Here is a 14,100-nt window from a genome sequence, read left to right on the forward strand (position 1 = left end):
TTATTTTCTTGTATTTTATCTACTTACTTTATCTTATTTGGTCTTATTTCATCCATCTTACTTTATCTTATTTTCTCTTATTTAATCTATCTTACTTTACCTTATTTCATTTTATCTTATTTCGTCTATCTTACTTTACTTGATATTATTTTATCTTCTTTTGTCTATCTTACTTTATCTTATTTTATTTTACCTTATTGTGTCTCTTACTTTGTCTTATTTTATCTTCTCTTGTTTTGTCTCTTACTTCATCTTATTTTATTTTATCTGTTTTGTCTATCTTACATTATCTTGTTTTATTTTACCGTATTTATCTTATTTTACCGTATTTATCTTATTTTATTTTACCATATTTATCTTATTTTAGCTTATTTTATTTATCTTATTTCATTTCACCTCACCTTATTTTACTTTAAATCAATCATCTCTTTCAGCCCAACGAGCCTAAAAAACCCAGATTAACCAAAACACGCGACGCCCTTGGAGCTCCAGCTCATTCCCGCAACAAACCACCGGGGAACCGCTCCAAATTCCACCTCTCGCCAACGGCACCGACACCCGTCGGGTCCCATTGATACTTTTTGGTGGGCTTAAGTTAAATTAAATTAAATTAAATTAAAGTTTCAATGAATGGAGCGTGGGGATGTCTCACCGTGGGGCTCCCCAGTGTGGCAGCACGGCCGCTCCGCCGGCTCCTCCCCGGCGGCCACGCACATGGTAACGGTGACGCGGTGGCCCAGGGGCTCCAGCTCCACGTCCTGGTGACACGGTGTAACCAGGGGGACGAGCGGCAGCGCCGCGGGGCCGAAAGCGCCGTTGGTTTTGGTGAAACACCTGTGGAGGGGATGGAAAAGAGCGCCCGGGTTAGGCCGAGATGCTTCTTCCCACCGCTCGCCTCGAAAAAATCATTCTAACAACACTCAGACACCTCGTCAAATATATTTTACATTAGTTTTTATATTAATCCCAACATAAATAATAGGATCGAGCGGCTTTTTAATCCCAAACTATTCAAAACACTCTTGGTTACTCCCCATGTCAACGACTCGACGACCAGGCCCGTTTCGCCACCAAGGCAGCCCCAAAAACCACGGTTTTGCTGATGAAAAATAGATCTTGAGTTCAAACCAGCAAATTGAATCACATTGGAAAAGAAATGCCAAGTTTAATCAAAGCAAATTAGGAAAATATAGCAAATATAGAAAAAAATATAGAAAATCTTATCAATATAAGATAAGGTGGGATTGCGGCCTGTAAGATTTCACGGCCCTGCCAGGCTGTGAAAATGAAGTTAAACTGCTGATTTAATTATTACAGCCAAGTTATTTAAGCTTTAAAGACAAAGGAGCTGAAGAGACATTTGAAAAGTGGTTTTACACACTGATATAGATACAAATATGAGCATTAAGGGTGGTTTTTTGCTGCCAAGTTTCAATAAATTTGGGGTAAAATGGACTTTGACATCACCAGCAACAGGTTATCGGCCACTGGATTAGTCCTAAACTCACACAGAATTTAAAACCGGGAGATATTAAGGTTGGAAATCACAGTAAGATCCTGCCTAAAGTAGCAAAAAGCACTTTTATTCCATTAATTGACATTTAAAAGGTCATAAAAACATCACTCTTGGGGGACTCGTCCTCCACACTTGGAGCCCCAGTTGATATTTTCACCTGAAAACCACGATTATTATCGCCAGGACTTTAAAATAACAACCAAAAAATCCACAATGAAACCTTCTCGAGGAGGAAATTTCCCCTTTCTCCTCCTATTTTGTCTTTATGCCTCCAAAAAATCATTATTCTGAGTAGGAAAATACCACAGAAGCCACCGAAGAAGCCACATGAAACACATCTGGCCTTCAAACGAACCCGGTTATTAGTTTGCATTTCTTTCCAGGGAGGTTTTTGACTGCACTCGCTTATTATTAAAAATAAAGTAAAATCTTGAAGGAACCCACTATTGAACCCATTTGTTTGTGTATTTCTGAGGAAAATAAAGCGAATTTGCAAAGAGATTTGTAAAAACGCCAATTCCTCCGCAACCATGAGGTAGTTGGGAAATTTTAGTGCAAAAACACCAAAAAATGAACGAAAAAATGTAAAATAATCGGGTTTCGGTCCTAATGTATAATAAGAAGTGCAAACCACACTTGACTTTGTCTGCGTTTCAGCAGCTCCTCCCTCTGGCAAAGCTCCACAAGGGCATAAACTGCTAATTTAAACCAAGAAAACCAGATTTCACCGCGATCATAATAAAACCCGCTCCGAGGTGGCTGTTGCTCAAAACAGATGGTTATTTAATAGACCTAATTTTTTAGGATTTATTTGCACGCAGTCGCAATTCGAGTGACCGCTAAATTCAGCCCAAATGAGGAATCATTCCAGGTGGAAATTGGCTCGTTTAGGGTGATTTGCGGAGAGAATCGCCTGGGTTCAGCCCCAAAATCGTGATAATTCGGGTGCGTCTCTCACTTTCTGTGTTTTTTTACTGACTTATCACTGTTTATTTTATATTTGTTTTATATTATAGAAATGACATCAGACAAAAAGCAAATTTGAGCGATTTTCCTTGAGTTCCACATGGGGAGTAAAGCAGCAGAGACAAGTTGTGAAGTCAACGAGGCATTTGGCGCAGGAACTGTTAACGAAGGTGGTTCATTAACGTGCAGCGGTGGGTCAAGACGTTTTGTAAATGACATGGGAGCTGTGAAGATGAGGAGCAGCCGTCGGAAGGTGACAACATCGATGCTGATCCTCTTCCAACCACACGAGGAGTTGCCCAAGAACTCAACGTTGACCGGAACCCAACATTGAACACAACCCAACATTGAACACAACTCAACATTGACCAGAACTCAACGTTGACCACAACTCAACATTGACCAGAACTCAACGTTGACGTCAACTCAACGTTGACCAGAACTCAACGTTGACCAGAACTCAATGTTGACCAGAACCCAACATTGACAAGAACTCAACATTGACGAGAACTCAACATTGACCAGAACTCAACTTCGATCAGAATTCAACACTGACCAGAACTCAACACTGACCAGAACTCAACATCAACCACAACTCAGCGTCGACCAGAACTCAACATTGACCATAACTCAACATCAACCACAACTCAGCACTGACCACAACTCAACTTTGACCAGACTCAACATTGACCACAACTCAACATCGACCACAACTCAATGTCAACCCAAACCCAGCATCGACGGTTGTAGAGTTGTTTGGCATTTGAAGCCAACTGGGAAGGTGAAAAAGCTCCATAAGTGACCAAAAAAAAAATCAAAGAAATGGCCGTTTTGAAGTGTCGTGTTCTCTTCTTCTACGCAACAACAACAAACCATTTTTCAATTGGATTGTGATGTGTGATGAAGTAGGGATTTTATACAACAACTGGTGGCGATCAGCTCGGTGGTTGGACCAAGAACTCCAAAGTGCTTCCCAAAGTCAAATTTGCACCAAAAAAAGGTCACGGTCACAACCGACACTTCCAAAGTGGAACAAATTGGAGAATATTCACCAGATTCACCTGAGCTCTCACCAATCAACAGCCGCTTCTTCAAGCATCTCGACAACATTTGGCAGGGAAAACGCTTCCACAACCAGCAGGATGCAGAAAACGCTTTCCGAGAGTTCGGATTTTTATGATAGAGGAATAAACAAACTTATTTCTTGCTGATTGGAACAGTTCCTATTTTGATTAATCAAGATGCGTTTGAGCAGAGTTGTAACAGTTTAAAACTCACTGTCCAAAACTGCGATGACTTTTGCACCGACCTACGAGGTTAAGCAAAAACGGGGGAAATTAATCTGGCCTCAAATTCCAAACCCCCCAGACCTTCCTCCTTCTCCTCCTCGTTTCTGTCCCCTCTCCCATGTCCCCCGTCTATTCCCTCGGTGCCGGGAGGGGACGGGAACGGTCCCGGCCACACGGTTCTGCTGCCAAACGGAGGTTAATTATCCCGCTGGGGTGAGGCAGCTGTTAAGGCACAACTTGTTTCTCTCTTGAGTCATCAAATATAGAAAAAGGACATGAAAATTCAAAGTTCAGGCCCTGCTGATGGCCCATCAGGGAGGGATGGTAGATTTGAAGAGGACAGAACTTTCTTAAGACAAAAAGAGAACAATTAAAAATGAAACGGCGCTTAAAACGGGAAAACAAACTCTTAATTACAGCGTAAAGCATCCCATCTCAATCACACCATCACACATGTATTTATATGAATAGGAGGAAGGATTTAAAGCCCGTTCTAAGTTGTATTTTAAAAAGTAAAACAGTAAAACCAGAGCGAACGTGTTTTCTGCCATGACAACAGCTTCGCTTCAACTCAGCTTCTCCAGATGTGCAGCTCGGGGCAGCTGCTGATTTTAATAAGGCTGAAAATTCAAAGTCCGGTTGAAACAATCCAGAATTTACCGGCGCTGAGCCGTCCAGCACGTCTGATTTTCAGTCCTATTTTTAGCCATTCAAGTAACCAGAGATTTAGTGGGCAGCCTGGAAAGATATTCTTTAAAACATGAAAAATAACCTAATAAAAATCCAGACTCTCAGCTACGATGTCGAAGACGGGTTATTTTCCCTTATTTTATACAAAAAGGCTTTTTCTCCTGCAAAAAACAATGACGTGATGACAACGGCTGGTCAAACCGCTCCTGAAAAACCTCAAATCCCACGTTTTAATGGCAAATAGGTTGCGAACGCAAAGCTGGTTCTTAAGAGAACGGCAGGAAATGTAAAATCCAGAAGCCAAATTAAATCCGATTTGACAAACTCCACACGGAATGGTTTTGTTATCTCGAAACCGAGGAAAATAAGGTTTAAAAAAGGAAAACCCAGCGCTCAACCTGCATCAGAGTTGAGCAAAATGAGCTTGGAGGGGTTAATAAGTGGGTTTATTCCATCCCCAGGACAATCGGAGATGGTCATGCCGGGTTGAACGTGGTTTTACCTCACCTGTTATTGTTGCGGCAGTTCCGGCAGTTGACGCACTCGGCAGGGTCGGCCTGTGGCACCGCTGTGTACATCCCGCCACCCTGCAGCGTGATTAATTAAAAGAATATATAAATTAATTATTATTTGAGCGTATTAGAGCCAAAACACGGTTTGGGCCTCTTGGAAGCGACTAACAAGCAGCGTATCTTGCATACGGTTCAGCTCAAACTAGCACCTCACATCCTTTTAGCTTCATTTTTAAACCAATCACCTTATCAATCTGCAGATCGCGGCAACACTCAGCCATTATCCGAAGCCGCGCGGAGGGTTTTTCGTGTCAAGAGAAAAGTAAATAACCCCAACCCGACAAGCATGCGGTAATTTCCCTGGTCTGTTCTCAGCTTAAATCCGCCCAGGTTTAATTTAACAACCACGCTGTAAATATGTTTATTTTTAACGCCGATGACAGACGTGAAAGCAAAACGCCACTCATTAGCAAGCGGGAGACGGAGCCTTAAATTCGCGTCGCTGATGTCACAAAGTCAAGTCATCCCGCTGGCCAGTAATTACTCCAATTAGGTCGAGTTTACTTGGCGACGTTGATTTTCTTTAATATTGTGAGACGGTTCGTATTTGTACAGATGGGGTGAGCGCTCAGCCAGCAGCGACTCGGGGCGAGAGGGATTTGGCCGTGTTGGTTTTGGCCGAACCGCTCGTTAGGAACGAGTCCGAACGCCCAGATTAACACATACCTCATTGTTAACAAGCGGGCGGGCGAGGAGGCCGGAGCCACTCGCAAAAACGGGGCGAAGTGGAGCCAGTTTGGGGCAAAACCACCTGATTTTTGAGATTTCAGCTGTAGGGCACTTCTAACAACCCCTATTTTTGCAAAAACGAGGTTTATCCTTTAGTTTTTGCGGCAATTTGGAGCGCTGAGGAAATGCCCAATTAGCCTTGATTGCCAGTTGCTCTCCTCCTAACTCAGCCCAATCAATGAAACAATTAAGCCAGTCCTAACGAGGAGAACGTCCTGCTCCTGGATGAGATTTTGTACTCTAAATTTCTAAAATATGGCAGAAAAACTCCATGCGGTTGATTATTGGTGGTGCCGCACATCCCGTCTTGCTCTGAGACCACATCCCTAATTCCTTATTTTCCCCAAAAAATGAAAAAATAAGAAGGATAAAACACGGATTCAAGTCTCTAAGCTTTCTCACGGGTGAGATTTTCAGCGCTGCAAAAATCCTCCCATCCCAAGAGCTCCAACTCTTGGAGGGTTTTACTCACCAGGAGGTTGGACAGGGCGAAAACAACTTAATTTGAGCCTCGGTTGCTCTTGAAAACAACCGAAAACCCATCGTTTTTTGCTCCACGAGCAGAGGAAAGACAAAATAAGGTGAAGAAGCAACTCGTCTGGACTCAAAGCTGGAATCATCTCAAGTGGCGACTACTGTGCAAGCGCTAATTTGTTGTTCAATAAAAGGAAGCGCTTGTGTCCAATTACACAAACAATAGCCCCATTTTTTGTTTGCCCTGGGTTATTCAGACTTTGGAGCTTTTTTTCTCTCAGTTTTCCTGGGCAACGTTCACAGTTTTGAGTGAGTTTGCGTCAGTTTGAACGCGAGCCATCTGTTTCCAGAGACAATAATGAAATCATTCTTCTCTCTTGGAAACGGGACGCGTTTCAGCAAATGAAGTTCTTTTTCCACAGTGTACAGAGGCTTGAATTAAGTTTGTAATTTTATGTTGTATTTCCAAACAAAAAAATGAGCCTCGGTCACAAGCAAGGGACTGAAAAGTATTTAAAAAGTAAAATATCGTGTTATTATGTCGCTGCGTTTTGAGATGTACAGGGCGTTTCATTTTATGGAAGCTCCCGCTCCCTTCGTGCTCGGCCATAATTAATAACGTTGCCTCGAGTTCCAGATCTGAAACAGGTGGGGAAAAGCGGGCGAGCCATAAAGCTGCAGAATAAGCAGCTCTAATTAAATCTCTTTAACGGGAAGACTGAGAAAGCCCAGATGTACGCGCGGCTTTCTCAGCGCTTTCCCAGAGCCAGTGGAATTCTTGCCGTCACCCGATCCCCTCAAATGAAAACCGTGACGCTCGCATCGCCAATCTCAGCCCAGATGCTTCCTCCGGGATAAGTAATTTAGCGCAACTGGCTGTTATCAACGGGAGAATGTTTCCCCCCACCCGAATTAAGCCTGGTTCTACAAGGCCTGGCTCAACGCCAAGCTTCAGGCTGAGCTTTCCGACCGGGCTTACATTGAGGAGGCGATGGGGATGCCGAGACAGGGAGTCGCTGTGCCCAGGGAACAACCCGGCTCCGTTGGTCGCCCCGTTGACGCCGTTAGCGACCTGGCGATGGACGTGGGGGCAGCCGCTGCCGTTGGGGACGAAGGTGCCGCGGGCGCTGCCGTTGCTGCGGGTGGCGCCGGGTAAAGCCGCGTATTCCATCATCTGCCCGTTGATATCGGCCCCTTGGTAGAGGTAACCGGGAGGGTCGTATTCTGCAAAAAACGTGAGTCAGAAGTGAAACAAGCGTCTCGAAACAGATTTATTTTCGCCTTTTGCAGTTTTTGTAAATTAATTTTAGTATCTAAGCGCTTGGTATGCAAGTGGAGAGATGGAAAAGAGCAAGGTTGGTCTGAAAGGACTGAGCTCATGAAGAGTGTTCAATTAATAAAACCAGCCCATTCTTATCACCAAGACAACCTCTGCTATGACTTATTATTATTAATACTTCCAGAAAATACCTCCAGGCCTCCTGAAGACAGCTTGTGAGAAGTTTTATTTCTCTTTGCCATTTGAAAATAACCACGGGCTGCAGAAGGCGCAAAGCTGCGAGTGCTTTTTCTTTCCAGATACACCCAAGAAAGAGAAATTTAGGGTTTAAGCCTTCGCTTTTAACAAGTATTTATAATTACTCAGGAATTTTGAGATGCAACAAGGAGAAACTTGCGCAGGCGCTTGGAGTTCAAGCCTCTAAATATTGGGTTGTAACAGGAAAGCACTTCTCGTTCATAAAATATTAACGTTACTGATTTGATTCTGATATTAAGTTTGTCATGGAAGGAAAGGCGAACTCACTGTGCAGTGCGTTCTGCTGCCGGTTCTTCCAGAGGCACATGGCGATGAAGATGATGAGGATGAGGACCATGCCGCCCAGGACGCAGCCCACGATCAGGTACAAGGTGTCGCCACCGCGGCCGGAGCCACTGGCCGGGCCGGCGCCGCCGATGCGCTCGGGGGGACCCGGGGGGGTGCTCAGGTCCCTCGTTGGGTATTCGGATGCTCCAGGCGTGCGTTTCACTGGGCAGGATCAAAAACAAGCACAGGTACAGTTGTTAAATGCATATCTTTCATTATTAAAATAATTAGCGCTGCGCTGGACACCTCTTCAAGTCATCAAGGTTCCAAGTCAATATTAAAAAGCGATAATATAAAAACTATCGGGTAATAACAGTTTGCCTTGGAAAAAGGTGATTTGCCAGCTCGCTGAGGTCACTCAGAATGATGTAAAACGGTGCTCCTGACTCAAAAACGCCCGAGTTTTTCCACTTCTGAGGTCGGGCAGAACCACAATGTGCATTTTTCTCACCCGGCGGTCGCCAGACGAGCTGGTTTGGTGTGATGTGAACCCTGCTCACCCCCTTTTCAAACCAGAAGAGTTAAAACACGATGCCAGTTTAACCCTGGGATTAAACCGATTCTTTTTTTCAGCTTGGATTCCTTGCGTTTGACACTAAAAATGTAAAAAGACACTAAAAACCTTAAAAAAGCTTTTTGTTTTGGACAGTAAAAATGTAAAAAGGCCGAAGAAGAGGTGCCTGGGTTGGAATGAAGCTGCTCGGGGGGAGCGAGATCTGCGCGTACACAACTGTCACGGAGCCCCCGAGACACAAAGCAGACGCGCAGAGCGGGGCGGGCGGCCCGAGGGGCTGGGGGGGCCGGGGACATGGGGGAAAAGGGAAATGGAAGGAAAAAAGAAAGAAAAAGAGAAGAGAGAAAAGGAAGAAAAAAGAACAACAAAGGAAAAAGGAAAAAGGAAAAAAGAGGGAAAGAGGAAGAAAGGAAAAAAGGAAAAAAGGACAAAAAAGAAAAAAGGGGGAAGGGGAAAAAGGAAAAAAGGAAGAAAAAGGAAAAGAGGAAAAAGGAAAAAAGGGTGAAAAAGAAAAAATGGGGGAAGGGAGAAAAAAAGGAAAAAAGGAAGAAGGAAAAAGGGGAAAAGGGAAAAAGGAAAAAGAGGAAAAAGGAAGGAAGGGGAGGAGGAAGGAAAGGGAAAGGGAAAGGGAAAGGGAAGGGGAAGGGGAAGGGGAAGGGGAAGGGGAAGGGGAAGGGGAAGGGGAAGGGAAGGGGAAGGGAAGGGAAGGGAAGGGAAGGGAAGGGAAGGGAAGGGAAGGGAAGGAAAGGAAAGGAAAGGAAAGGAAAGGAAAGGCAAAAAAGAATAAAGAGAGAAAGGGGTAAAGGGGAAAAAAGGAAAAAAGGAACAAAAAAGGGACAATAAAAGGAAAAAGGAAAAAAAGGAAAAAAGGAAAAAAAAGAATAAAGCAAAAAAGAAAAAAAGGAGAAAAAAGAAAAAGGAAAAAAGAAGAAAAATAGAAATTAAAAATATATATATATAAAATAAAAAGGGAAGAAAAAGAAACAAACCCCCAAGGCCACTCCTGACTAACAATATTCTCCCCCAGGGCGGGAAAGGCGCAGAGCTGTGCCCAGAGCTGCTCTGGGCTTTGCCGTGTCCTGTCCCACCTGAACCAACCCCGACAGACCCCCAGATTCCGCCCGAGGAGCCAAAACTCCCGATTTTGCACCCAAACCTTTGGTTTCGCAGATCATGACGTTGCTGTACTCGCTCTCGCCGCCCTCGTTGTAACATTGCATCTTGATGTCGTACGACGTCTCCGGCTGCAGGTGGTTGATCAAGTGCCATTGTTTGGTACCTATGAAGCAAAACAAAATCAAATTAAAAATTAAACTTGCAATTGAAATTAAAATTAAAATTGAAATAAAAATTAAAATGGAAATTAAAATTGAGAGAGAGGTGCCTGAGGACTGGAGGAAAGCAAATGTCACTCCAGTCTTAAAAAAGGGCAAGAAGGAGGATCTGGGTGACTACAGACCAGTCAGCGTCACCTCCATCCATGGGAATCTGATGGAACGACTTCTCCTTGGTGCCATCTCAAGGCACATCAAGGATAAGAGAGTCACTAGGGGCAGTCAACATGGCTTCACCAAGGGGAAGTCGTGCTTGACCAACCTCATTGACTTTGACGAGGACATAACAAGATGGATGGATGATGGCAGAGCGGTGGACGTGATCCACCTTGACCTGAGTGAGGCATTGACACAGTCCCCACAGCATCCTCACACTGAACTGAGGGAGTGCGGCTGGATGAGCGGGGAGTGAGGTGACTGCGAACTGGCTGAAGGGAAGAAGCCAGAGAGTCGTGGTCAATGGGCAGAGTCAGGTGAGGCCTGTATCCAGTGCAGTGCCGCAGGGGCAGTGCTGGGGCCGCTGTTATTCAATATATTCATCAGTGATTTGGACGAGGGAACAGAGTGACTGTCAGCAAGTTTGCTGGTGACACCGAGCTGGGAGGAGTGGGTGACACTGGAAGCTGTGCTGCCATCAGAGACCTGGACAGGCTGGAGAGCTGGGCGGGAAACATTTAATGAAATAGAACAAGGGCAAGTGTAGAGTCTTGAATCTGGGCAGGAACAACCCCAGGTTCAGTGTAAGTTGGGAATGACCTATTAGAGAGCAGCGTAGGGGAAAGGGAGCTGGGGGTCCTGGGGACAGCAGGGTGACCATGAGCCAGCACTGGGCCCTTGCGGCCAGGAAGCCAATGGGACCTGGGGTGGGTTAGAAGGGGGTGGTCAGTAGGTCAGAGAGGTTCTCCTGCCCCTCTGCTCTGCCCTGGGGAGACCACACCTGGAATCTTGTGTCCAGCTGTGGCCCCTCAGTTCCAGCAGGACAGGGAACTGCTGCAGAGAGTCCAGTGCAGCCACCAAGATGCTGCAGGGAGTGGAGCATCTCCCGTGTGAGGAAAGGCTGAGGGAGCTGGGGCTCTGGAGCTGGACAAGAGGACACTGAGGGGGGACTCATTGCTGGGGATCAAGATGGAAAGGGGCAGTGTCAGGAGGATGGAGCCAGGCTCTGCTGGTGACAACCAGCGACAGGACAAGGGGCAATGGGTGCAAACTGGAACACAGGAGGTTCCAGTGAAAGAGGAGAAGCAACTTGTTGGGGTGAGGGTGGCAGAGCCTGGCCCAGGCTGCCCAGGGGGTTGTGGAGTCTCCTTCTGTGCAGACATTCCAACCCGCCTGGACACCTTCCTGTGTAACCTCAGCTGGGTGTTCCTGCTCCATGGGGGGTTGCACTGGGTGAGCTTTCCAGGTCCCTTCCAACCCCTGACACTCTGGGATTCTGTGGTCCTGTGTGACCCAATTTGCCCGTTTTTCACAGGAAAGATCCATCTGGGCCGCAAAGAGTTGAAGGTGCGAGTCAAGAAATGTCAAATCAAGTGATTTTTCCAGGCCTGGCTCCCGGCCAGGGGTTCGTTCCAGCTCCCGGAGCCCCGAGCACTGGGCTATAAATCACTTTCCCTTTTTACTTTCACTGCCCTGTGACACATTTTAATAAACAGTTTAATTAACTGTTTGAGGGCTCGTGATCCCCTGGGGAAAATCCACCTCGGAGTGTTGGAGCTGTTGCCCAGAGACCCAGAGAGACGCTGCTCTGGGCAGGGGGAGAACAAAGGGAAGGAAAAGAAAGGAAAATGGAAAGGAGGAGCCACCTGAGCGAAGCAGTTTTGCTTTTTTGTCTTTAAATAAATGGCTTTTTGCCCCTAGCGGCATTTCTGAGAGCAAGAAACGCAAGTGTTTTGCAGTTTTGAGTGCCTGGAAAGGCAAAATTGAACAAGAAAAGCCAGGACTTGGTATCACGACGTGTTTTCCACGACTCGCATCGTGGCCAAAAAATTAAATGAGAATTAAAATATCAAGCAGAAATGAGCTGATTTGGGTATTTAATAGCATTAAAGCATCAAAATATTGTGCGGGGTGTTGTCTGGTGGGGGAAAAATATTCAAAATAAAGGGTCGCTCCTCTGGTAAGTGAAATAAATGAGGGGGGAAAACTAATTAACGTCATCGAGATGGGATGAGATCAGCGTGTTTGCTCAGGAAAATGTTTTTAAAAGGGTTTTTTCCACTTCTAGACTAATCGAGACATTATCTAATAAGTTCTTCCAGGAAAATTATGACCTAATGTGCGCAGGGAAAACACAAATAATTTGATTAAAAGGCCAAACGAAGCGCAAATGTGGCAATGAGGTGGGTGTGGGGAGAGAATTCCACACCTGGCTTAAACAAATTGAGGGAATAAGCTTAAAAACCAACTAATTATGACGATGGGGGGTAACCCAAGTGGGTTTACGTCACGTTAAATCTTATTTATGCTGCTCTTTCCCCGACGAGTTTAAGCAAACCCAGTTTAAAGAGATCGACGTGAAGGATTTGGAACAAGGCGCGGATTTAAAACTGGTTTTAGCTCTTAAGTTTCCACCTAGAGAAGGCTCCGGATGGAAGGAACAAGCTCAAGTGTGGGCAGAACTTGACGTTACATTGCCAAAATACATTGTCATGGCTTAGTCTTAGTTTAGATGTGGCCTAAACCCAGGCAAGGCAGCTAGGCGAGGTTTTGTTAAACCCTACCTTCCACAATGTCCCTCTTGTAGTCGCTGTCGTTGTCGCTGTCTGTGGGCCGGTAATAAATATAGAATCCTTGGATGGGGGTGTTGTTGTTGCTGGACGTGATATACTGCAAGAAAATTGGGAATTAGAGCCCCAAAATCGGAATGAATTGAGTCCTGCTGAGCTGTTTGCACTAAATATTACCCTGAAATACGGATTTTGGTGCAAGGGGATTTAATTCATCATGAATTAAAAAAAAGAGGGTGACACGGGGACAAAAGCCCAAGTTGGGGGCGACACTTTGCTTCCCAAACCCTTAATTCGGGTTTGACCATGAATGGTCGGAAAATCTGCAGGATTTATGGGAAAATTAAGAGCGGTTTTAGTTCAGAAAGAGTTAAGGTCGCTCTCAACCTCAGCTCAGGGATATTTGAGTTGAAGTTATGCGGCCTCCCGAGGAACCAGAGGTTATTTGGAGTTTATTATCCTTAACGAGCGAGCCGAGCAAACGAACGCCGGGAACTCGGCGCGTTAAACCCTCCAAAATATACCGGGGGGTTGGATTTCAAAACAAGAGGGAAGAATTTCTGCGGGTTTGGAGATTTTAAAGCACTTGTTTAGAGAAGACGGAATAACGGGGGAGAGAAAAATGTTTCCACTTCGACGCGCGGGTTTTAAGCCCAGCCTAAATGGGAATCGCGGGAAACGGACTCAAAAGGCCGCACAAACGGGGGGTTTGGTCTGAGTTAAGCCTGAGCACGGGTCTAAATTTTGAGACGCCGGCACCCACCGTCCATTTCAACATGATCTGCGTGTCGCTGACAGCCTCGGTGTAGGCGATGTGTGGCCCGGCCACGGGGCGGCTGGAGAAGCGGCCGGTGAAGCCGGCGACTTGGTAGGGCCGGGACGCGGCACTGCGGGGGCTCTCGCCCAAATTGTTGACGGCAATGACGCGGAAGCGGTACATTTCTCCTGAAAAAGGCCGAAAAAATCTATATGAAGAGTTTGGAGCAAAAGGAGCGCTAGGGAAGGTGAAACGGATTAGAAACGGTGAGCGCGGACACAGGGAAAATGAAAAAATCAGGGCAATTCACTCCAGAAAAATCCAAACGCGGAGATGGAAACGGCTGCACCGGCTCCGGAAATCCTTAAATTGCAAACTCACATTTCAAGGGACGCTTGTTGCCATCTGTCCCCGACATTTCAGGGCTGGACAGCAGGAAAAACCAGGAGAGACGTTTTCCCGTTAATATATTTTGTTCTTATTGCATTTGGAGTGCTTAAAAATTAATAATAGGAATAGTACATGACCCTCCTGAGCGCAGGAACGAGTGTTAAATTCTCCAAGTGGGTTGTTGGTTGGGGTTTTTTTTGGTTGGTTTTGGGTTTATTTGGCGAGGATTTTTTGGTTTTGTTTGGTTTTTCTACTTGGAAAGCCAGAAATCAACTTGAA

General features: G+C 45.5%; 1 protein-coding gene across 1 annotated transcript in view; it reads right to left on the reverse strand.

Annotated features, from left to right (window-relative positions):
• Nucleotides 1–334: 334 nt before the first annotated feature.
• The window catches only part of CDON (cell adhesion associated, oncogene regulated), a 28,318-nt gene continuing 14,552 nt past the window's right edge, over nt 335–14,100 (reverse strand). Inside the window, exons 12-18 of the mRNA XM_080357982.1 lie at nt 13,438–13,619; nt 12,669–12,774; nt 9,771–9,893; nt 8,041–8,262; nt 7,216–7,460; nt 4,969–5,048; nt 335–834 (exon numbers count right to left, since the gene is read on the reverse strand). Of these exons, the coding sequence (XP_080214108.1) occupies nt 624–834; nt 4,969–5,048; nt 7,216–7,460; nt 8,041–8,262; nt 9,771–9,893; nt 12,669–12,774; nt 13,438–13,619 (1,169 nt within the window). The 3' untranslated portion in view covers nt 335–623. The remainder of the gene's footprint in view (nt 835–4,968; nt 5,049–7,215; nt 7,461–8,040; nt 8,263–9,770; nt 9,894–12,668; nt 12,775–13,437; nt 13,620–14,100) is intronic.

This window comes from Nesoenas mayeri (assembly GCF_963082525.1).
Source record: "Nesoenas mayeri genome assembly, chromosome: 22".
Taxonomy (NCBI): Eukaryota; Metazoa; Chordata; class Aves; order Columbiformes; family Columbidae; genus Nesoenas; species Nesoenas mayeri.